This window comes from Molossus molossus, unplaced genomic scaffold, assembly GCF_014108415.1.
Source record: "Molossus molossus isolate mMolMol1 unplaced genomic scaffold, mMolMol1.p scaffold_m16_p_11, whole genome shotgun sequence".
In the NCBI taxonomy this organism is placed as follows: domain Eukaryota; kingdom Metazoa; phylum Chordata; class Mammalia; order Chiroptera; family Molossidae; genus Molossus; species Molossus molossus.
Window position 1 is genome coordinate 55,874,275 of NW_023425346.1, and position 23,107 is coordinate 55,897,381.

Sequence of the window (23,107 nt, forward strand, 5' to 3'; positions counted from 1 at the left end):
CCCACATTCTCCATTCTTCTCAGAACTCTTCTCATCAGCAGAAGCGATATTACAGTCACCTGCTTTGATTAGACATTGCTTGCTGGTTTAGCCTCACTTCTTCCTGGCCTTTTTCACTCCATTTCATTTCTGACTATAAATGTTTACGTTTGCAACCTCCAGCATAACTTATTCCTCCCCTCCCAGGTAACATTTTAAACATTTTATTTAAATGTTTAAAACAATGACCACGTAAAAGACATTGCTTGTTCCTTATTTCCCCTTATTTAACAATTACTTATAGGGCGCCTATAGGTACAAAACATTACAATACAAAGATGAATAAGACGCAGTCCTGCCCTTAAATTAATTACCAGTTTAATAAGGTGGGGGAGGGGGATAGACATGGACACAAAAAGAACAAAGAAATTAAGCAAAAGCAGAGAAAAGGAAAAGGGCTATGCATGAAAAAAACAATGTTTGAAATTATTTCACTAGAATCATGCCATGTGCTTCTGAATCCTATTCTTTAACTGATAGGATTGTATCTAATCATGTTTTTTATGGCCCAGATAGGCGACAATAGCATCAAGCTATAAGCAGATCAGAAAGCTTCCTAGAGAGGTAGTATGAATTGGGCTTATGCATTATATATACACATTTGTCAAGAATTCATCTTTTAATATTTTTCTATACTCATGTCAAACTATGAATCATCACATTATTTTTGAACGACTGTATTTTTTGCTTTTTAACCAATATCTTTTTTAGTAATTAAGATGTGTTGGTAGCCCTGGCTGGTTTGGCGCATTGGTTAGAGCGTCAGCCCGTGAACCAGAGAGTCCTGGGTTCGGTTCCCACTAAGGGCATGTACCTCGGTTGCAGTTTGTCCCTGGCCCTGGTTGGGGTCTTGTGGGTGGCAACCAGTTGATGTGTCTCTCTCACATCGATGTTTCTCTCTCTCTCTTCCCGCCTCTCTCCCTCCAGCGCTATCTGAAGATAAATGCAAAAAATGTCATCAGGTGAGGATTAAAAAAAAAAAAAAGATGTGTTGGTAATGTTATTTTTGAGGATTTCTTGGAATAGTTTTTAATTTTGCCTCAACTGGAAAGACCATTTGTTAACAGGTCTGCAAAAATTATGCTATAGAATTATTAGTTCTTCTCAAATAATCTTTTAAAGAAAAATATGACTCCTGTTTCTTATGATTTTTAAAGTGTATTAGTTCTGCTTGAAGAAATCACATGACATAGTCTTAGGCGTAGTGCTTTATTAGAGGCTGTTAATTTGTTCATGAATGGATCTTCAATGACAGGTAAACTGACTCCTTCTAGTGGATTTCCTTAATAAGCCTGAAGGTTAATTGATAAAGTAATCAATTCAAATGAAATTTATATTTTGTTCTACCCTCTCTTTTAAACCCTCAGATTAATGTAGCTTCTAAAAGAGGAATGAGATTCGTTGGATTCATATCACAGCATTGCCCACCATTCTGCAACGGGACAGCCCACGAGGGAGACCGAGAACCTGCACTGCATGCAAGACACGCAGCAGACGAAAACTGTAAGAGCTGGAGTGAAGGAACAGTAAGTGGGCAATCCTCTGAAAGTGGAATTCAGGAAGAATTTCATCACGAAAGTGGACAGTGTCAAATGGAACAAGACGGCAGCCCCAGTTCCTCCAAATCAAAAAAGGGAGAAGGTAATAGACAAGATCAGTGGAAACAGAGCGTCTATTGGGTTAAATTTAGCAAAATTTGTTTTTCAGAAATAGGAGACAAAGGAAATTGCTAAAGGTTATAATGACTAAATAAACTAATATAAACTTGTCTCGATTCTTTGAAATTATTATAGTCAGAAAGAAGGTAGGGCTGCTTTTCAAACAGGTGACTCCGGCACGGTCTTACTGTGTCACCCACATAATTACACTTTGTGTTGAAAATTGCTTTCCATTTAGACCTTCACCAGCTCCGCTGTAAAATGAAAGCTCTGCATATGTATCAAAAGGGTGATTCTATAAAGAAAGCTATTCTGACTTATGTTTGTCCTTATAAACAGGGTGTGAGAATTTTAGTTTTGGCCTTTCCCATTTCATGGATGGTTTCCACCCTTGAAGTTAATTGGTTTCTTTGATCATCAACTAGAATATGAAAATAGCACATCATGGTGAAACAATTAATGTAACAATAGTGCCTGCATCCTAAAATATTTTTAAACAATAGTTTTATTTTTCTCAGCCAACTAGCAAGTCTTTCAGAGAAACTGAGAGTATATTTCTCATGTTTTTGGACTGTTCAGTTTTCTGGTGCCTTAACAGGCATACTTTAAAAAGCACTATTAGAGAAAATTAAAGACTGGGTATAACCTTAGAGTTAAGAACATACTTAACTTCTGGAATAAGAATGAGATTACCTCAACTTCTTTATAGAAAAGGGGTTGTTGTGAGAAGTAGAAAAGAGATGTCTACAAAGTACTTAGCTCAGGGCCTGGCACAGAATAAACTCTGTATTAAGTTAGCTACTATTTCGTGATCCCTTTATCAGTGTTGGTGCTGCAGCTGCTCACACTGGCGACCTCAGCTTTCTGGGTTCTGGTTGAGACGACAAAGACCCATTCAACTCCAGTCACCACTATCTTTTTAAAAAAAAAAAACAGGAGCATTTCCCAGCTCATCATTTCACCCATGCTTACCACCACTTCCCTAGTTGACGACCACCCTGATCCCCCTGCAGTGTAACAAATGTCGGAATACAACAGGGAGCAAGGGTTGGAGCTGTGGGCAGAGAGCTATTCCCTATCTTTTGTCCACTGCTACCTTCGAACTGCTGGTTCCCATCGGACCTTGATTGGATCAGGTGTCTCACTCCAGTGCTTTAAGTTCTAAACCCTATATGCTACCTACCTAATTTAAGTATCAATCTTTAGATTCCACTTTCTAAATAATTTGTTTTTAACTCATATACTTCTTAATGACTTTTCCATGGCAGTAGTTCTTAGAACCACTAAGAGAGGTGGGGGGAGCAGACACACATTGAAGACCTCTTAGATAATCTGATGAAATTTGTGAGATTCAACCCAGAAAAATGCACACATACACCCAAGTACTCGGGTCTGTAACGCAAGAGGTGCTAGGCTTTCTAAAGCACTGTCACATAGACACCTGCCCCAAATCAAGTTTTCCAACTTACAATAAAGTATGACATGTGACCCAGCAATTCCATGTCTAAGTATGTATTCTAGAGTCATTCTTACATGTGTCCGAGGAGACACGAGTAATGTTTGCAGTAACAAAAGTTTGGAAGCAGTGTATATGTCCATCAGTAGAGAATAGTAAACTGGAAAACTGTGTAAACTAAGTGGATAAAATCTATAAAGTATTAATTATACTTCAGAAGCATAATATTGAACAAGAAAATCAATTTATAGATTGATATGTTTAGTATCATACCACCTTTTAGAAGTTTTTTAAAACTGCAAAACATCATATATATTTGTGGGTATATAAATCTATATTAAAATAATAAACACTTGCATGAGAATGATAAACACCAAATTCATTATAGTAGCTATTTCTGGAGAATAGGATAGGGGAAGATTACACAGTGAGCCTCAACAACATCCATGTCCTAATTCCTTGAAAAAGTCTGGAGCAAACACGGCACAATGTTAACATTGCAAAAGCCGAGTGGCACGCAATGCTATTATTCTCTATGCTTGTTTATGTGCTTGGAACAGCTAGTGATTGATAAAAAATATTTTAAGAATCTTTTCAATGAAATTACAGTTTTTTCCTTTTTTCTTCCTTCTGAACACCTATCCTCAGATAACAAGTTGTATATAGTCTTCAATGTGTTTGATGATGAATCAACCTGCTGGACCTATCAGGAGGGCATCCTGTCAGTGAAAGTAACAAGAAAAGGATCTGTCATTAGTACACTTGATGCCGATTGGCTGGAGTTAACTACATTTTATTATAAGCAAGGCTTATCTTTAATTGATTCTTTTGTATGCTGGGAAACACATAAAGGTAAGTTTTAAATTATGGTGTATTGATATCTTTAAAAAATATCTGTGCGTTAGAGTTGGTGGAAATGTTTTTGCCTCTCAAGTTCTATGTCTAAAAGGACAGATATTATTCCTAAGGAAATAGATTCCAATCCTTAAACAGTTATGTTGCTTTAATTTAAAAGCTTCACCATCTTGTGTGGTTTGCTGTTGGGTTGTAACTGTCAGGGCTAGACAAACCACTGTGTGAGTGACTAGTAGGATTTTCCAAATATGATGTACTACTACAACCCAATCAGGAGGCTTACAGTGGCATTTGAGAATTACTATCCGAATTTATTACACTATCCCAATTTTATTCTTTTTTTAATCCTCACCTGAGGATATTTTTCCATTTATCTTCAGATAGAGTGGGAATGGGGGGAGAGAAAGAGAGAGAAACATGGACGTGAGACAGACACATTGATTGGTTGCCTCCCGCACGACCCAGACCAGGTACGTGCCCTTGACCGGAATCAAACCCGAGACTCTTTGGTCCACAGGCTGATGCTCTAACTGCTGAGCCAAACCAGCCAGGGCTACACTATCCCAGTTTTGAACACTACTTACTAGACTCTTTCTAAACTTTGTCTGGAAAAAAATGTTTGCTTCAGAAAGTGATATTGACCCATATTTGTCTCTGCCTCCCCTGTCTTTCATGTCTCTAGTCTTCCTCTTCTAGTTACAGTGGAACCTGTAATCATTCATCTATGTCCCAAAAACAAAAAAGCAAACAAACAAAACTTTCCAAAAGTGACTTTCTAGGGAAAGTGTTTTTAAAAAGAGATTAGTGCTAAAAGAAAAGAAAAATAGATAGTGAGGAGGCTGGAAACAAGGAAGGACGGAGGTTCTGAAAACCAGAATAAGGGGGGACCCTAACTCAATGAGGTCAGAGAAAATAATGAAAAAGTAAATAGGATCAGATCTCAATATACCTCATTATCCTTAAGTCAGTCTAGTAATGACTTCACTAATACAACTGAAAACTTTGGGTGGATATTTTAAATGATCAGGTGTCATGTTCTAGCAGATCCTTTTAACTAACAACCAAGGTTAAGGACCGGGCACCTTGCATAGGGCTTGGCACAGCAGGTGCTCAAGAAATATTTTTAGTATTTTTTGGCTATTGGAAATGTCTTCCCAGTTGATCGAATAGGAAGAGCATGGGCTTTAAGAGCAGACAGACCAGGGTTTAAATCCTATGTTCTCTACATATTAGCTGTGTGATCTGAAGAAGTTAGTTGAGCTCACTGAGCCCCCATTTCCTCCAAGGGGGATAAAAATAGCCCTACTTTAACTCAGAAACAGAGACCAAAGGAATGGTCACCAGAAGGGAGGAGGTGGGGGAAGGGTGAAAGAGGAGAAAAGGAATATAGTCAATAATATTGTGTTAAGTTTGCACAGTGAGAGAATGTTCACTAGAAGTAGTGGAGTGATCACACCCTAAGGTAGAAAAATGTCAAATCACTATATTGTACATCCGAAACTAATATAACCCATATAAGATTGTATACCAACTGTACTTAAGTAAATAAATTTTAATTTTAAAAATACTCCTACCAGTGTGGCTCAGTGGACTTAGCATGGTCCTGCTTCAATTCCCAATCAGGGCACATGCCTGGTTTGCAGGCTCGATCCCTAGGAGGGGGTGTGCAGGGGGCAACCGATTGATGTTTCTCTCTCACATCGATGCTTTTATCTCTCTCTTCGTCCCTCTCTCTCTTACAAAAACTTAAAAAAAAATACTCCTACTTTATCATTGTGAGAATTTAGTAAGATACAGTATGTGCAGAGGGACTCCCACAGTGCCTCGCCCACCATGGGGGTTCATTTTCTGAGGGTAATTTTCTTTCCCAACACGTTATGTGCAGTCACAGTTCCCTCAGTGTGGGTCTTCTGTTTGAAGGTCGCTTCATGCTTCACGTTTCCCGCCCTCCCCTTCTCTCTCCTTTTCTTGCCCTCCAAAGGGTCTAAGTTGGAGCCATTTCAAATTGTGGTTTGTGACTAACTGCTGAAGGAAAAACAAAAAATACTCCTTTCACAGTCTCTTCCAGGCATTTGCCTGATGAAAATAAAATCAGCCACAGCAGTTGCCAGTTAGAGGCTCTGTAGGGCTTTTGTTCTTAAAGCCACGGGAGCTATTTAGAGAGCGGGGCCCAGCCTCTCCTCAGCAGCGCTGGGACGTCACCAGACTCTTCACACTGCAGGACACGCCAAGCCCCTGACGAGCCACCTCAGTCTGTGGGGTCTGGCCATCGGGTGTGTCTCTCGGGACTTTCCTGGGAGTCTGCAGGGAGCTGCAGAAGGGAAATTGTGACCAATGCCTGTGTCACTGTGAGAAGCAAGTCAAGAGGAAGCAGGGCTGAATGGGTGGCTTTGTTCTGGGAGAGCTGATGCTGACATCTAAAGCTCGTGGGACAATCACGTTTTGTTTTGTCTTGCTTCCATTCTCTTTCAAAATATTGTCAGAAGTCAGCCCACTACAAGGAATAGAAGTACAAAACCAGACATTGCTCAGAAATTTAAATATATTACACCATAATATACCCCACTTACTCGAGGTTTGCCCAGTGGGGTTAACACCTCCAGATGGACCCAGGAGAGTCAACCCACTGAGCAACCACACAGACACTTTATCTACCAGGACATACAGACTCGGCGGGCAGCTGACATGGGATAAGATGGGCAGCTTCTCCCACTGGTACAGAGCACACACACGCGTCCCCAGTGTGCAGGTGCCCCTTCCGCCTCAGAGCGCGGTCTCCTCCCGGCTTAGCATAGCCCACATCTGAAGGCTACACTCTGTTCTTTATGAATTCTGTTCAGACTTCACTTGCTGTTCTGTTCAGTCTCTTCACCCCTATAAAATGTTTGTGTGGAATTAGCAGGAGATGTAGCAGAATGAGGAGTGGGATAAAGTAAAGACATTGAGACATGTACTTACTCACTTCACATATATGTATATGCCGGGCCCTGGGCTTACAACGATGAGTAAATTGGACATCTTCCCTGCCACAAGGAGCTAGCCATGTGGCATCAGCAGGAACAATATCAAAACAAATATATTTGCTTCCAAAATTGAGAAAAGTGTTGTAATGTTAGCCAACAGGGTATTGTAATGAGAGCAGCAGGAAAGAGCCCACACAGAGGGGTGGTCAGGAGGTCCCGTCTGACAAGGTGGCCGTCCCACTGAGACAGGAAGGCTGGAGAGGAGCCAGCCCGGAGAGCCAGAGGCAGACAGTTCTGGGCGGAGGAATCGCCCAAGTGAACAGAAACTCTAGGGCAGGAAAGAGGAACCGGGAGGAGGTCTCCGTGGCTGGAGAGAGAATGGCTCCAGAGGGGGAGGTAAGCAGCAGCCCCTCGGCAGTCTCATCACAAGTAGTGCAGCCAGGGCTTCCGTGTGTCGGTACCTGCCGTGTGCCAGCATCGCTGTATGCGCTCACGGTTATAACTCATTTCATTCCCACAGCAGCGCTAGGAGGGAGGTACGATTGTTCCCCTTTTACAGATGAGGAAACTGAGGCACAGAGCTATCACACAACTAGAAGGGGGCACCTGGGTGGAGTGTATGCTCTTAAGCAGTTTGCCATCCTATCAGGACATTTATTCCAAGTCATTCATTACAAATGGAAAGAAGCAGTTATGATCTGATCTGCATTTTTCGAAGAACCTCTTTGGCCTCATCTGGGAAATGGATCCCAGACGGCAGGAGTGGAAGTGGGAGACTGCGAAGAGCTGGCGCAGTGGTCCGTACAGAGGATGGCGGGGTGGACAGTGGACAGGCTGAGGTGCATTTTGGAGACGAGCGCTTGCCTCGACTTCTCCAAGATGGTCCTGGACCACCTTCAGGCAGTTTAACGCCAACAATGACACGTGGACCAAAAATACTGACAGGGAATATCACCCTTGCTCACATTTACTGGAATGTCAGTGTCATATCTAGCTGAGATGAATGTGTACGATCACATGTCCAGACAAGTAAACTAGTCCCTGGGAATCCTTCAAGCTTGTGCTTCTCACCCCAGGATCCAGGTGCCCGCGGGGCCTGCAGCCCTGTGCCAGGGAGCACAGACGCCCCCAGAGACACCTCTTGCCAGAGTGCCAATCTTACTTCAAGAGGGCAGAGGGGAGAACATTACTTCCTTACACTGTATGAATATATTGGAAAAGAAAGCAAAGTTTGCCTGGTTTTATAAGATAAACATTAGACTTTAAAGAAACTTCATGCTTGCCACAAATCACTTCAAACTATACCTGGAGACTATCCTTCATCAATACAAATGCACTTTTCTTTTCTTTTTTTTAATTTTTATTTATTTATTTATTTTGGTACGTGCCCCTAGCGGGAACCAGGACTCTCTGGTCCGCAGACCGATGCTCCAACTGCTGAGCCAAACCGGCCAGGGCACAAATGCACTTTTCCTTTGCTATGGGTATTTGGCTTTTAAAAATATATATTTTTTGAGAAGCACTGTGTCAGTGCTTAGTAACTTTTTCATATTATGCACACATAGAAACTGGTAACATTGGAGGGCACACGGCGTAGTGGAGAAAGCGGCTCTGGGCGGGAGGGGCGCCTGCATCTTGGCACACCTGTGTCCGAATCTCGGAACACCAGTGGACCAAGGCACACTGAGAGGGAAGTTCCGGGATGTGTAACATTAAGAGGTGACTCAGGCCCTGGCCGGTTTGACACAGCGGTTAGAGCGTCGGCCCGCGGACCGGAGAGTCCGGGATTCGGTTCCCGCTAAGGGCACGTACCTCGGTTGCAGTTTGTCCCCGGCCCAGTTAGGGTCGCGTGGTGGCAGCCAGTCGATGTGTCTCTCTCACATTGACATTTGAGATTGACATTCCTCCCTCTCTCCCTCCTACTCTGTCTGAAGATAAATGCAAAAATGTCTTTGGGTGAGGATTAAAAAAAAATTTTTTTTTTTAATTAAAAAAAAAAAGGCGACTCAGTTCGGGGACAGTTATTAAGTAATTGTTTAGAATGATCACCTCACCCCATTGCCTGGAAGATTTAACACACCAAACACCTGAGTGATCACTCCCCATGAGAACTTCCGTGCCGCCCTCCCTAGCTGCACTTCGGTTAGGGGCAATTTCTCAAAAGATACACGTACTCCTCCTGTGAAGTGCCAGTCTTCTGTGGCTCTGGGGACTGGCATGAGCCCTAAGCAAGCCAGCCAGGCCCTGGGGAGCTCTAAGTTTACATCAGTATAACCTTGCACTTACTTATGCAAACAGTGCACTTATGTGTACAACTATTCGATACAGAACATTTCCTTATAGGTCAATTATATCCCAATGAAGCTGGAAAAAATCATGTCTATTACATACCTCAATAAACCCAGGGAAGAAGAGAAATGCAAAAACAAAACCAAAAAAGATGCAGAATATTCCCAACACCCAAAGGGGCCTCCTCGTGACCCTTCCAGCCGATACCCTCCCACCCAGAGACAAGCAGCAGACTTCCAACACCACAGATTAACTGTGCCTGTTCTTGAACTTCGGGTAGTTGAAGTATAAAGTATGTAATCTTTTACAGCTTTTCTCTCTGGCTTCTTTTCGCAACATAGTGTCTCTGAACTGCATCCATGTTCCTGCACAGCAGCGAGTCTTCTTCATTCTCAGGGTTGCATCGTCTGAGTCTACCACTCTTTCTTCCAAACTAAAAGTTTAGAAGTACTAGGGAACCCCAGTACTGAGAACAAGGAAACCTGTGGATCTCACATTATATAAACCCAAAGTAAAGAGATTATGAATAATGACATTGTTATCAAAGTATATAATTATTTTTAAAATTCATACCCCTATTCTAAAAAAGAACCTAGGACATAGACATTATTAATGATGGTCTAGTGATGCCCTGAATTTACCATCAGAAGCAGATTTGATTCCTCTGGTCACTTGGGTGTGACAATGGTCAAATACAGTGAAAGGAAATGGGGCATACACTGTGCTCAGAAAACCATTTTCAACTAGTAAATTAAACTTTACTGGTTGTTGGAAACCACTCTGAACAGTGTAAATCTCTGTGATATTCTGCTTTAACTCTCAGGGATGTGAAAATTATAATAAAATTATTTTCTCTGTTAATAAAAATTTAAAAATTATATTGGAAGTATTTTTGTCTTTTTTATATTTGAGTTTAGCAGGGCATTTGAAAACTTTGTAGGCCTTTGTTGTGTAGATAACTGTCAACCAGGGAAACTTGGATGTGACACACTGTGCCACATAAGAACCAAGATGTGTGACCACCTGTGACCATGGGAAATTGTCTCCTATTGCAAAATTTGAGACAAAAGAACTTCCATAAAATCAATGTAGATTTGGCCAGATGGTTATTGTCAGCTATTCAAGAAAATGTCAGCGAGGCCCTCCCTTCAGACTTCCTTCCCAGCAGGAATTCTTTTGACAATGACTTCTGTTTAGAATCTTCCTGTTACCATTTTTTTTTTTTTTTTTAAGCATCATTGAAGTAAAGAATTGGTCTGTGTTTATAATTTTTTGGAAGTAATTTTACCTCACACTAGTCTTAATATCACACCTGTAAATTTCAAGGATTGATATTTTTTATGTTGATTCTTTTCGTGGTATAATTAACAGGCATACAACATACAGATCAGAAACCAAAATTCAATTTAGGCTTAGGAAATCTACTTGCTTCTCAGTGTATATTATTTTATCTTGTTTGTTTGTTTTTGTTTTTTAGTTTTCATGTTTATAGTTTGATTTTAATTCAGTGAAATATAAAACTGTCTTGATCTTGGCAAAAAAAAAAAAAAATTAACCTTCAAAGAACAGGGGGATGTTGCTGATTCAGCCATAACAAGTGTTTATTAATGGATTTGTTTTTCTTTCTGCTTCCTACATGGGTTATATAAGTATTGAGATGATCTTAAGAAATATTTGTCTTTACCACTCTTCTTAATTGTATCCTTTTCCTTAGGGGAACATTTGCCTAAGTCTCTGGAAGGATTCTTTATTTATGAAGAAGAAGGTTCTGGAGTTCCAGGTTCCAGTAGAAAAGGAAATGATGCCATCGTAGTAGAACAATGGACTGTTATCGAGGTGACCTGCAGTTTTCTGACAATTTAGCTTTACTTTTATATTTAGTTTTACATGTGAAGTCTCCTCCCAGCAGGTTGTGCAATGTTCAGAATGTCATCACAGATGCATGAACAAACTCCTTTCAGATCTGTGAACATTGCATCACCTGATATCCAACTTTCTTATAAGACAGCAAAATAATTATCTATACATAAATAGCAGTATATTCCCAAAGACTGGCATTCTAATCCTAAACAGAGTCTCTGGCACTGACATTCTCTTTACACAATGCGGTGACAACTGATTGAAAGTGAAAAATTCAGTCAATAACTAACACCTTGTCTCCAATCTACCAATATCACTGACATTTTACCTCGTGAGCTATCAAAGCAAAGGTATCCAGAAGGTGTTCTCTCTCACCGAGCCAAATGGGCACACAGCCTGGTCCTCCCTGAGCGGAGCTGGCGCCGATGCTGCTGGGCACTCGGGACTCAGGGCACCACTGGGCTGGGCGCCTGAAGTCCTCTGTCGCCGCGTGTGTGTGAAGCCTTCTCTGACAGGCTCTGTCATGGACACTTTTGCCTTTCTGGTCTAATAAGGGTTAGAGACATAGCCCTCTTCCTCCCCCCCCCGAAAGAAACTAGAAATCCCATTGAGAGGAATAAACAGGATTTGGGAAAGAAGTAAAGCTCCAAGGAAAAATCAATTTCGGTTTTAAGCTAAAAAAATAAAATATAAAAACCAAGTCTAAGCTCCTCTCCCCTTCCAGTCCCCAGTTTGCACTCTCCTCTCCTGTCCTCAAGGCCCAGTCCCTAGACAGGTGCAAACTACCTCGATCCAAATCACCTGGGGAGCTTATTTAAAATGCAGATTCCCACCCCCAACCCCCATTAGTGTTTGATTACAGAACAAGACCCAAAGAAAGCCTAGACTTTGGAGAACAAAAACCTCCCTCTGCTCTGATCCCAGTGTTTCAACCTTGGTTCAAGGGTTAGAAGGCAGCAAGTAGCAGAAAATGCAGCCCAGGAAATTGTACTCCACACAGTACAAACTCCCCTCGTCGGAACGCCTGCCGCTCTTCATTGTAATCACCTGCGTGGCCGGTTGTCTTTGCCGTGTGACTGTGAGCTCTTGTTCCCGCAGGGCTGTGAAATCAAGACAGACTACGGCCCTCTGCTGCACACGCTGGCTGAGTTTGGGTGGCTCCTGACGAGCGTGCTGCCTACACCTGTACTGAGACATGACAGGTAACGCCAAAGTCTCCTTAGATACTCTCTTTTAATTCTAAAATATTGTTTATTTGTTAACTAATTCAATTTAAAATTCCCTATTTAATGCCTGCTACAAGCATTTCACTGAACTTCTAATCTGATCTCATGGACCTTGGAGATCAGCTAATCTAATCCCCTTGCATCATATATGTACAAGCTAGTATGTCTCCTTCCCAGGGGTGTCCAAGTTCACGGTGGCAGAGCTGGAGCTGGGGCGGGAGATGCCTCCCAGCTCAGTACTGCTTCAGCCCACCACTGGAAGGTTGCATCCCCTTTCTCTAACTCAAGATGCTGGTTCCTCCCTACAGTGGAGACTGAGTCACGTAAATCTGCAAACAGAGAAACACAGCCCACTGTTTAGCCCCCTTCTCCTGTTCTTCTGGTCTGCACGTGCAAGCGGAGCTGGCCGCACACGGCCAGGGCGGGACTGCAGGGGCCTGGAGAGGCCGGGGTGGAGCAGGGCAGCCTTTCTGCCTCGGTCCATCCCTGCAGTGTGGTGGGTTCGTTCTCCCCTGGACATGGACTTGTTAGCTGTTTCCACTAAAATAAACGCCTGATAGAATGTTCAAAATGCCAACACTTCACTAATACCAACATTTCCCTTTCTCCTTCTACTAATTTTCCCTATTTCTTTTTCCTGAAAAGGAAAAATTGAATGTACTTTTTTTTTTTAGAGCGAGAAATAGACCAGGTAGGTCCTCCTTATAAAGTGCTTCCCTGTCCCTTGGACTCGGAGACGTTCCCTCTGCCCTACTTGGCAACCAGTGACTGCGGGGCTGTCCTGCCTGGACCAGTGACTACCTGCAGAGGCCAGCACAGCACCACCTGCGCAGGGCTGTCCTTTGAGTAACTGTCATGTAGCTGAGGAAGGCAACTCCTCCTTCCTCAGCCTCATCCACCCTCCTCCCTTCCCTGGGTTTCTCAGCTTAGCAGCTTACCAATACCCCAAGGTCCCCATAAGCTTTAAAAACATGGCTTGATTGACATGGCTTTATAGTAAAGCCACATCTTCAGGTGAGGAGAGGGAGGAAGGTGGATGTGGAGTAAACATGCTCAAGCTTTAAAAGAAGGGATTCAAGCTTTAAAAGAAGGGATTAGGCCCTGGCCGGTGCGGTTCAGTTGTGGCAGCATCTGTTTGATCCTGGGCCTGATCCTGGGCCCTACTCAGGGTCACAGGTGAGGCAAGCAATGTGTCTCTCTCATATCGATGTTTCTTTCTCGCTCTCCCTCCCTTCCACTCTAAAAAATCAACGAGAAAAATATGCTCTGGTGAGGATTAACAACAACAATAATAAATACAGGTTGGAGGGGAGACTAGAAACAAGCAAAGCAATTCTTCTGCTTTTCTCTTCAGAGGTCTGTTGGTAACTTCTCAAACTGTGAGTGACATACAGTTAGTTCCCTGAAGCATTATTTCCCATCTTTTTAAAATCTGTGACATGCGCGTCAGAATACAGTGCAGCAGCAATTCCCAGGATTCTGTCTTCGGACCAAGCAGTACGAATCACCCAGGGAGCCTGCCCCGTGGGACAGCCAGAAGCTCGGGGGACCCATGGAGCTGCATCCCACAGGCTCCTGGAGCTCATAACCCGCACTTCCTCTTTCTCCTGCCCCTCGCTGTCCAGCGGGGAGCCCCTGGTCTGCGCCAGTCCCAGCCAGCCTCAGAGCAACCTGTGCGTTTGGCCTTCGCACCTCTTTGTGGCAGTTTCTCCTGTATAATTTCGGGGGTCGTTTGGCCCGTGACAGTTAACCCTTCCTAAAAGTACTCTGAGTTCTCAGCCTTTCCCTGGTGAAAAACAAAGCTATCATTCCTCCCTCACATTCACTCAGAGCTTCTGCTTCCTGAGTCTAAACATGTACTGAAGCGTAGGAACAACGGGGGCACCCGCTCAGACGGCGAGCCCAGAGGGCTGGGTGCTGAGCCGTGGTCACCAGCAGCAGCTCCTTCGGGTTTGGGCATGAGGACAGGACTGAGACCAAAGGTGGGAAAGAAGAGGTCTCAGCTATGAGGAGGGGCAGGTGGAGGGGCCGAGGGCCACATCGACTTAACCACCGGGTCCTGCTGACAGTGTAAGGTCACAGGCTGTCCCCGGGGAGGAAGGGCCCTCCAATGAGGAGTGGCTGTGTGTTGTTTTTGGAGCAGAGCTTGCGCCACTGCCTCACCAGCACCCCAGCTTCTCCTGCACCCCTGGTGCCCACCACGGCTCTGTGAGGTCACAGTGGGCCTCTCAGGCCCAGCTTGTGGAGGCTTGTCTCCACCTGTAATTAAAGTGGCAAATGTCTATCAAGAGAAACTGGTTAAATAAGTGATTGTCTATGCATACAATAGAGTAATATGAAGCTGATAGAAAGTGAGACTGTAGCCCTGGCCAGTTTGGCTCAACAGTTAGAGCATCAGCCTGCGGACCAAAGAGTCCTGGGTTCGCTGCTGGCCAAGTGCACGTACCTCGGTTGCGGTTAGTTCCCAGCCCCGGTTGGGGTCGTGCAGGAGACAACCAGTCAATGTGTCTCTCTCACATGGATGTTTCTCTCTCTCTCTCCCTCCCCCTCTGTCTGAAGATAAAATCTAAAAATATCCTCGAGTGAGGATTAAAAGAGAGAGAGAGAATGTTGATCTATATATGTATTGTCATAGAATTTTCTATTAATAATTATTGTGTTAAAAAAAGGTTGGGGACAGTATATAGTACAATCCCAATTTTTTAAGTTCATACATTTTGACTATGTCTAGCAAAACTCTGAAAGGCTACATAACAAATTCCAGTGAGTGGCTAGCTCTTGGGATTATGGGGAGGGGAAGGGGAAAGAGGGGATTTCTGCTTAGTCTTTACATGCTTTCTATGATTTGACTTTTTACAAGGAATACATGTTTATTCTGTGATTTTAAAAAAATAAAACAGTTTTAAAAAACCAAAGAATTTATCAATCAATGAAAAGATGTGGAAGTTCCATATAGTCTGCCCTGAAGGAGCTTATAGCTGGTTAAGCTTACATTCAGTGTATAACCGAGGGCTTGCATTCAGGTTGGGACAGGTCAAGTTCATGTACTGTGGAGTGTAATATAGTAACTAATCAAGGGCTATGAAGTACTTTAGTCTATAGGTTCCACAGGAATATTAAAAATAAGAGAGAGTATAGGCTGTCAAAGTTAGATGGAGTCTTCAAATAGTAATAAAATTAAAAGTCATTATTACCGCCCTGGCCAGTTTGGTGTAGCAGTTAGAGTGTCAGCCTGCAGACCAGAGTCTCAGGTTTGATTCCAGTCAAGGACACACGCCTCAGTTGCAGTTCAGTCCCCAGCCCTAGTCAAGGTCATGCAGGAGGCAACAAATAGATGTGTCTCTCTCACATCAGTGTTTCTTTATTTCTTCTTCTTCTTCTTCTTCTTCTTCTTCTTCTTCTTCTTCTTCTTCTTCTCTCTCTCTCTCTCTCTCTCTCTCTCTCTCTCTCTCTTTCTCCCTCCCACTCTGTCTGAAGATAAATGGAAAAATGAGGATTAAAATTTTTTTAAGAAGTCATTATCACCATTTAGCAGAACCTCATTTAGTACTCTGCTATTGATCCTGGGTAAAAGGTAGTAGAAAAGTGGATTTTAATAGTAACTGCCCTATGCAACAAGGTACACTAGAACACACAGTGTCAACTGTTCTTTCAAACGCCAGGAACATTTTTCAGTATTGATGTCTACTTCGTCCCTTTACATTCGGTAAGTGCCTGCGAGGCAGACAACATAGGATGAAGGTAAAGGTTCACTGGGATCTGATGACACCGACTGTTGGTAAAAACCTGTTTTCCCTCTGCCTTATGATTCTTGTCCAAACATGCTGTCCCTGTGAAGTCACGTGCTGGTCTTAGCTGCTTCAGTGCACACAGAGAGAGTACTGATGGTCAGCCATGTCATCTTTATGTAAAGAAAAATATTGCGGCCCTGGCTGGTTTGGCTCAGCGGTTAGAGCATCAGCCTGCGGTCCAGAGAGACCCGGGTTCAGTTCCCGCTAAGGGCACGTACCTCGGTTGCGGTTTGTCCCTGACCCTGGTTGGTCGTGCTGGTGGCAACCACTCGATGTGTCCCTTTCATGTCGATATTTCTGTCTCTCTCTCTTCCTCTCTCTCCCTCCCACTCCATCTGAACAAAAAATGGAAAAATGTCCTCGGGTGAGGATAAAAATAAATAAATAAATAAAAAAGAAAAATATTGCGTACAGGTCATCTTGGTCCAGGTGGATGGTAGAGCCTGATATTTTTAGTCTCTGAAACTAGAAGAATGGTCCAGGCCTCCAGAAAAATCTCTTATTTATTTATTTCTTGGTGTCCTGACCAGGAATCAAACCTACAACCTTGGTGTATCAGGACAATGCTCTATCCAGCTGAGCTATCCAGCCAGGGCTAAACAAATCTCATTTTAGTTCTAGTTTCACCATTAACTAGCTGTATGACTTTGGGAAGTCACCCAATCTCTTTGGGTCTCAATTTCCTCATCTGGAAAACAATACAATAATATCAACTTTACTGGATTGCCATGATGATTGAGATAATATATGCAAAATATCTATGAAGGTCCTATACATACTAGGCCAATAAATTAGACCTAGTCTATGGGACCTAATTATTTAGCAGAACCAAAATCCCTATGAAGTTGAAACCAGTTGGGCAAGGATGATAACTAAATCATGATATTTCAGAAAATGTAAATAGTGTAGTTCACGCTATACAAAATCAGCACTGAGGATTACAAACCAGTAAAAGAAATAGCAGTAGCCCTGGCCGGTTTGGCTCAGCGGTTAGAGCGTCCGCCTGCGGTCCGGAGAGACCCGGGTTCGGTTCCCGCTAAGGGCATGTACCTCGGTTGCAGTTTGTCCCCGGCCCTGGTTGGTCGTGCAGGTGGCAGCCACTCGATGTGTCCCTTTCACATCGATGTTTCTCTCTCTCTCTCTCTCTTCCTCTCTCTCCCTCCCACTCTGTCTGTACAAAAAATGGAAAAATGTCCTCGGATGAGGATAAAAAAAAAAAAAGAAAAGAAATAGCAGTAAATACTGACACTATAAAGATATATGCTTACATGTATGCTGATACCCAGAAAAACGAATGTCTGTCATGATCTTTCTTTTGGAGCCCACATGTCTGAAAACATAGCTTAGAACCACTACCAGTGAAAACTTTCTTAAGTATTTTTGTCTCATCTCCAATAGTTATCTTAAACAATTTCAACTTTTTCCTTCTATTACCTAAGCCATAACTTGAATGGTCTATTCATAAGGTATTTCCTCCTTATTTCTTTTTTTTAATCCTCACCCGAGGACATTTTTCCATCTTTTGTACAGATAGAGTGGGAGGGAGAGAGAGAGGAAGAGAGAGAGAGAGAAACATCAACGTGAAAGGGACACATCGAGTGGCTGCCACCCGCACGACCCAACCAGGGCCGGGGACAAACTGCAACCGAAGTACGTGCCCTTAGCGGGAACCGAACCCAGGTCTCTCCGGACCGCAGGCCGACGCTCTATCCGCTGAGCCAAACTGGCCAGGGCCCTCCTTATTTCTTTAATTACTCAAATATATCCTGTTATCAGATTGTATTAAGGTATTTTTTTTATCTTTATTGTTGAATGTATTACAGATGTTCCTCATTTTTCCCCCATTGACCCCCTCCTCCCCACTCCCACCTCCCTCCTGCCTTTTCCCACACTGTTGTCTATATCCATTGGTTATGCATGGTTTATATCTTCCCACCCCCAACTCCCCTTCTCTTTGAGGTTTGTCAGTCTAGCAACCAATTTGTTCTTAATCCCTTCACCTTTTTCACCCATTCCCTTAACCTTCCTCCCATCTGGCAACCAACAAAATGTTCTCTGTATCTATGAGAATGTTTCTGTTCTGCCTGTTCATTTTGTTTGTAGATTCCATTGTCGATAGATACATATTCATTGCCATTTTGTTTGTTCATATATTTTATCTTTTTCTTCAAAAAGACCCTTCAACATTTCATATAGTAATGGTTTGGTGCTGAACTCCTTTAACTTTTTCTTGTCTAGGAAACTCTTTATATGGCCGTCGATTCTAAATGACAGCTTTGCAGGATAGAGTAATCTTGGTTGTAGTTCTTGCTTTTCATCACTCTGAATATTTCTTGCCACTCCCTTCTGACCTGCAAAGTTTCTTTTGAGAAATTAGCTGACAGTCTTATAGGAACTCCCTTGTAGGTAACTAACTGCCTTTCCCTTGCTGCTTTTAAGATTCTCTCCTTGTCTTGCCCTGGCCGGTTTGGCTCAGCGGTTAGAGCGTCCACCTGCGGTCCGGAGAGGCCCGGGTTCAGTTCCTGCTAAGATTCTCTCCTTGTCTTGAATCTTTTGCATTTTGATGATGTGTCTTGGCGTGGGCCTCTTGGGGTTCATCTTGTTTGGGACTCTCTGTGCTTCCTGGACTTGTATGTCTGTTTCCTTCACCAAGTTAGGAAAATTTTCGGCCATTATTATTTCAAATAGGTTTTCGATTTCTTGTTCTCCCTCTTCTCCTTCTGGCACCCCCAAGATGCGAATGTTGGTACCCTTAAAGTTGTCCCAGAGGCTCCTTACACTATCGTCATTTTTTTGGATTCTTTTTTCTTTTTGCTATTCTGATTGGGTGTTTTTTGCTTCCTTATATTCCAAATGGATGGTTTGCTTCTTGGCTTTACCTACTCTACTATTGAATCTGTGTAAATTATTCTTTATTTCAGTTAGTGCCACCTTCATTTCTGACTGTGCATCCATCATTTCTGACTGGTCCTTTTTCATGCTCTTGAGGCCCTCACTAAGTTCACTGAGGTTCTCACTAAGTCATTGAGCATCCTTATAAGCAGTATTTTGAACTCAGCATCTATTAAGTTGCTTATCTCCATTTCACTTAGTTCTTTTCCTAGCGATTTTTCCTGGTCTTTCATTTGGGACTTGTTTCTTTTTCTCCTCATTTTGGCTGCCTCCCTGTGTTTGTTTCAGTGTATTACTTAACGAGAGGTATGGGACTCGCTGAGACCAGATGCTGTTTGTTTGAAAGAATTTAGGAAAACCTGAAGCAGGATCCAAGACAGGCCAATCCTATGGTTAAGCAACTGGCAACAGCTTGGGTGGGCCTGAAAGTAGGGTGGGGCGGGGCCTCAGGGAATCACCAGGGCGGGGCTACCAGTGTGAGCCAGGTTGCTGGAGTCCCAGATATGGTGGCTGTCTGCCGCCCCAGGGAAGGGCTCACCAAAGGAACAAAGGCCTCTGACAGCATATCTGTCCCAGAGAAAGCCCCCTCTCCAGCCCTCACTCCAATGCCAGACAGCTTAGTTTTTGCCTGTATGTCTCTGGTACCCCTCGAGCTGCCTCTCCTCCAAGCTTAGAGGGAGAGAGTCTGATAAGTCTGTGTGCGGGCCCTTTAAGAGGAGCTGCCTGGGGCTCCAGCTGCCTCAGCCTCCCTGAGCCTCAGTTCCCGCTGGTTTTTCCAGCCAGAAGACTCCTCTCCTGGCACTGGAATCCTGAGTAGTGTGCCTGGTGTAGGACAGGGACCCCTCAGTCCTCAGGGAGGACCTTCCCAGCCGAGGTGTCCTCCTGATTTGTATCCGCCACACGTGGGTGTGGGACCAGCCCCTCCCCCTCCACTCCTCCTGCCAGTCTTGATGTGGCTGCTTCTTTAATTCCGTAGTTGTAGGACTTCCATTCAGCTTGATTTCAGGTGTTTTTAAATGATGGTTGTTCTGTAGTTTAGTTGTAACTTTGATATGGTTATGGGAGGACGTGATACCGTGTTTACGCTGCCATCTTGACCAGAAGTTCACATAAAGGTATTTTCTCAGTATGTTTCTAGGTTAAGATTGTCACTTCATTATCCTCAGCAATCACACCACCAACATTTAAAGCTGTATTACCATGGAAACATTACAATGTGGTAATCTGATATTACATGATTCCAAGATTATTGTTGTCAACCCTGAAAACTTGCCAGAATCCTTTCTTATTCGTTATCACTATATAATTATACAAATGGGCCTTTTTCCAAAAAAATCAAGGTGAAAATTGACAATCTCTTCAGGGCAAATCTGGTAGAGGATCAGAGTAGCTGGATGAGGGGCTAATATTGCTGATCTTAAAATAATCACAGGAATAAAATGAAAGTTGGAGCTCAAGTTCCCTCTGTTTTGCTGCTCAAAACCACAGTGTCACCCCCTCTCCCCAAATAACAATGGAGGAGGAGCAGGAATGTACATTTTAACAGGAATCCAAGGAGATTCTGATGCAGTTTCATAAACACTGAACTATATCCTTACATTGAGAGAGAGAAAGAATGTTAGAATCAAGGGATACATGAAGGAGAAAATAAAATTCTGTTCCTTAAGGACAAGGTATGAATAACTTGCCTTCTCACCGTGATGTCAGCCCCCCTCCCCTACAAAAAAGGCTTCACAGCCTTGTGGTGCCACAGTCCAGAAGCAGCAGAAGTCTCTGTAGTTATTTGAGACACTTCCTCTAAATCCTCAAGGGACAGCCAGAGCAGGAGCTGCACATTTATCAGTGGAGGGGGAGGCTAGGGTTTCATGTTTGGCCCTGTTAATGCCCTTCTCTTTGCTCTCTGAGGTTCTGTGCAAACAAGGTTGTGCAATTCCACTGGGCCTAAACTCAGAGCAACCTTGCAGTGAGCAGCATTTTGATAAGGCCACGTTTTTAAAAATAGCCCCTATGTCTAGTATATATACTTTCGGTAATCACTCTTCCTCATCTGAACTTAAATTTTTACCACTTTGTAGGGAGAGGGGTTGGGAGGAGTGGTACTCTTGTGTGTCTTTCACACACATACCAGAGAAACAAATTAGGGTCATAGGGCAAAGGAACTGTATGACTAAACACAGAGCCAGCTACAAAGGTGCAAGCTAAAATTTAACTTCATAATTTTGCTTTTAAAAAGTTAATTTTTATTTCACATCTTATTTCCAAGTTGCAATCATTAACCCGTGGCAGTTAATTAATGTACAAGATGATGCAAAACTAATCAGAAAATACAAATTAACTGTCCCCTCTAGTCTAAGGGATTTTGAAACCGTAACTGAAAGCTTTTTATAAGAGCATTTTTATTGCACAAGCGACTAAGCAGTTGCAGAGAAGCCACTCATCTGCAACCAACTCAGTTGTATCCAACCTGACTCACACGCTTGCATTTTATTTTAAATAGAATGTTTTTTCACTTCAACTCAACTATGTATTGAGTGCCTGGTATGTACAGGCAATATTTTACCCACTCTAGGGACAGACTCTCACTCCCAGGAACTCATAATCTGCTTGCAGACAAAGCACAGTCACAAATAACTAATGCAGAACAGATCACAAGTCCTGCGGTGGAGGTCTGAGCATGTGTTCCCAACCAGGGGCGGAGGAGTCCCGCCTGTGGGCCGTATAAGGCCCTCAAAATCAATACCAGCTAACATCACAGCCTCACCAAATCAGCCTGACGAAATATAGCAGGCTGATTTTTAAGTTGATAATTTTGTATGGCCCTCAAATGGTGTTATAAATATCCAAATGGCCCTTGGCAGAAAAAAGGTCCCCCACCCCTGCTAGGGGATACTGCCCCAAGGATGAAAATCAGTTACAGTGGGTGAAAAAATATTAGATATTACAACGGTTTGTGGTCCTACAAAAGGTCACAGTACATAAACAGATACACAGCGTATCTTAGGTATTACAATTTAATGGGGAGAGGAGAGGAACGAGAGGAAGACATCTAAAAAGGCTCCTTACGGAAGCAACAATGAAGAAAGAGCTGAGTGTGAGGCCGGAGAATATGGTAGAGGACCCTGTGCAGAGGACAGGCCTGTGGCGGCTGTGATGCCTTACTATAAAAGAATAGAAAGTTGGGGGAAGTGGGGGGCATCCGTAATAGTGTCAACAATAAAAATAAAACAAAACACACATGAACACACACACACAAAAAAAAGGAAAAGAAAGTGCTAGGGATTAGTGCACTGGTGCAGCCACTGTGGAAAACAGTGTGGAGTTTCCTCAAAAAAATGAAAATGGCCCTGGCCGGTTTGGCTCAGCGGTTAGAGCGTCGGCCTGCGGTCCTGAGAGACCCGGGTTCGGTTCCCGCTAAGGGCATGTACCTCGGTTGCAGTTTGTCCCCGGCCCTGGTCGGTCGTGCGGGTGGCAGCCACTCAATGTGTTCCTTTCACATTGATGTTTCTCTCTCTCTCTCTCTGTTCCTCTCTCTCCCTCCCACTCTACCTGAACAAAAAATGGAAAAATGTCCTCGGGTGAGGATAAAAAAAAAAAGAAAAAAAAAAAAGAAAATGGAACAGCCTTTGACCCAGTGATCCACTTCTGGGAATATAGCCTAGGGATTTTGAAACACCAGTTCGAAAGAATATACTCACTCCTGTGTTCATTACAATAGCCAAGATCTGGAAACAGCCCAAGCGCCCAACAGTGGATGAGGGGATAAAAAAGCCGTGGTACATGAACACAATGGGATACTACTCTGTGGTAAAAAAGTAGGAAATCTCACCTTTTGTGACAGCATGGATGGATCTGGAGCATATTATGCTAAGTGAAATAAGCCAGTCAGAGTAAGACAAATACTAAATGATTTCACTTATATGTGGAAACTAATGAACAAAATAAACTGACAAACGAAACAGAACTAGAGGCATGGATACATGGAACTGACAGCTCGGGGGCGGGGGGTGCTGGATGAAAGAAGGTGAAGGGATTAGCCAAAGAACATGTGGGCATAGCCCATGGACACAGACAGCAGTGC

General features: G+C 43.2%; 1 protein-coding gene across 1 annotated transcript in view; it reads left to right on the plus strand.

Moving 5' to 3' along the window:
- RFTN2 (raftlin family member 2) overlaps window positions 1–23,107 on the plus strand; it is a 57,818-nt gene that overhangs the window by 21,443 nt on the left and 13,268 nt on the right. Inside the window, exons 4-7 of the mRNA XM_036254544.1 lie at window positions 1,407–1,680; window positions 3,802–4,005; window positions 10,975–11,096; window positions 12,219–12,322. Coding sequence (XP_036110437.1) covers window positions 1,407–1,680; window positions 3,802–4,005; window positions 10,975–11,096; window positions 12,219–12,322 — 704 coding nt within the window. The remainder of the gene's footprint in view (window positions 1–1,406; window positions 1,681–3,801; window positions 4,006–10,974; window positions 11,097–12,218; window positions 12,323–23,107) is intronic.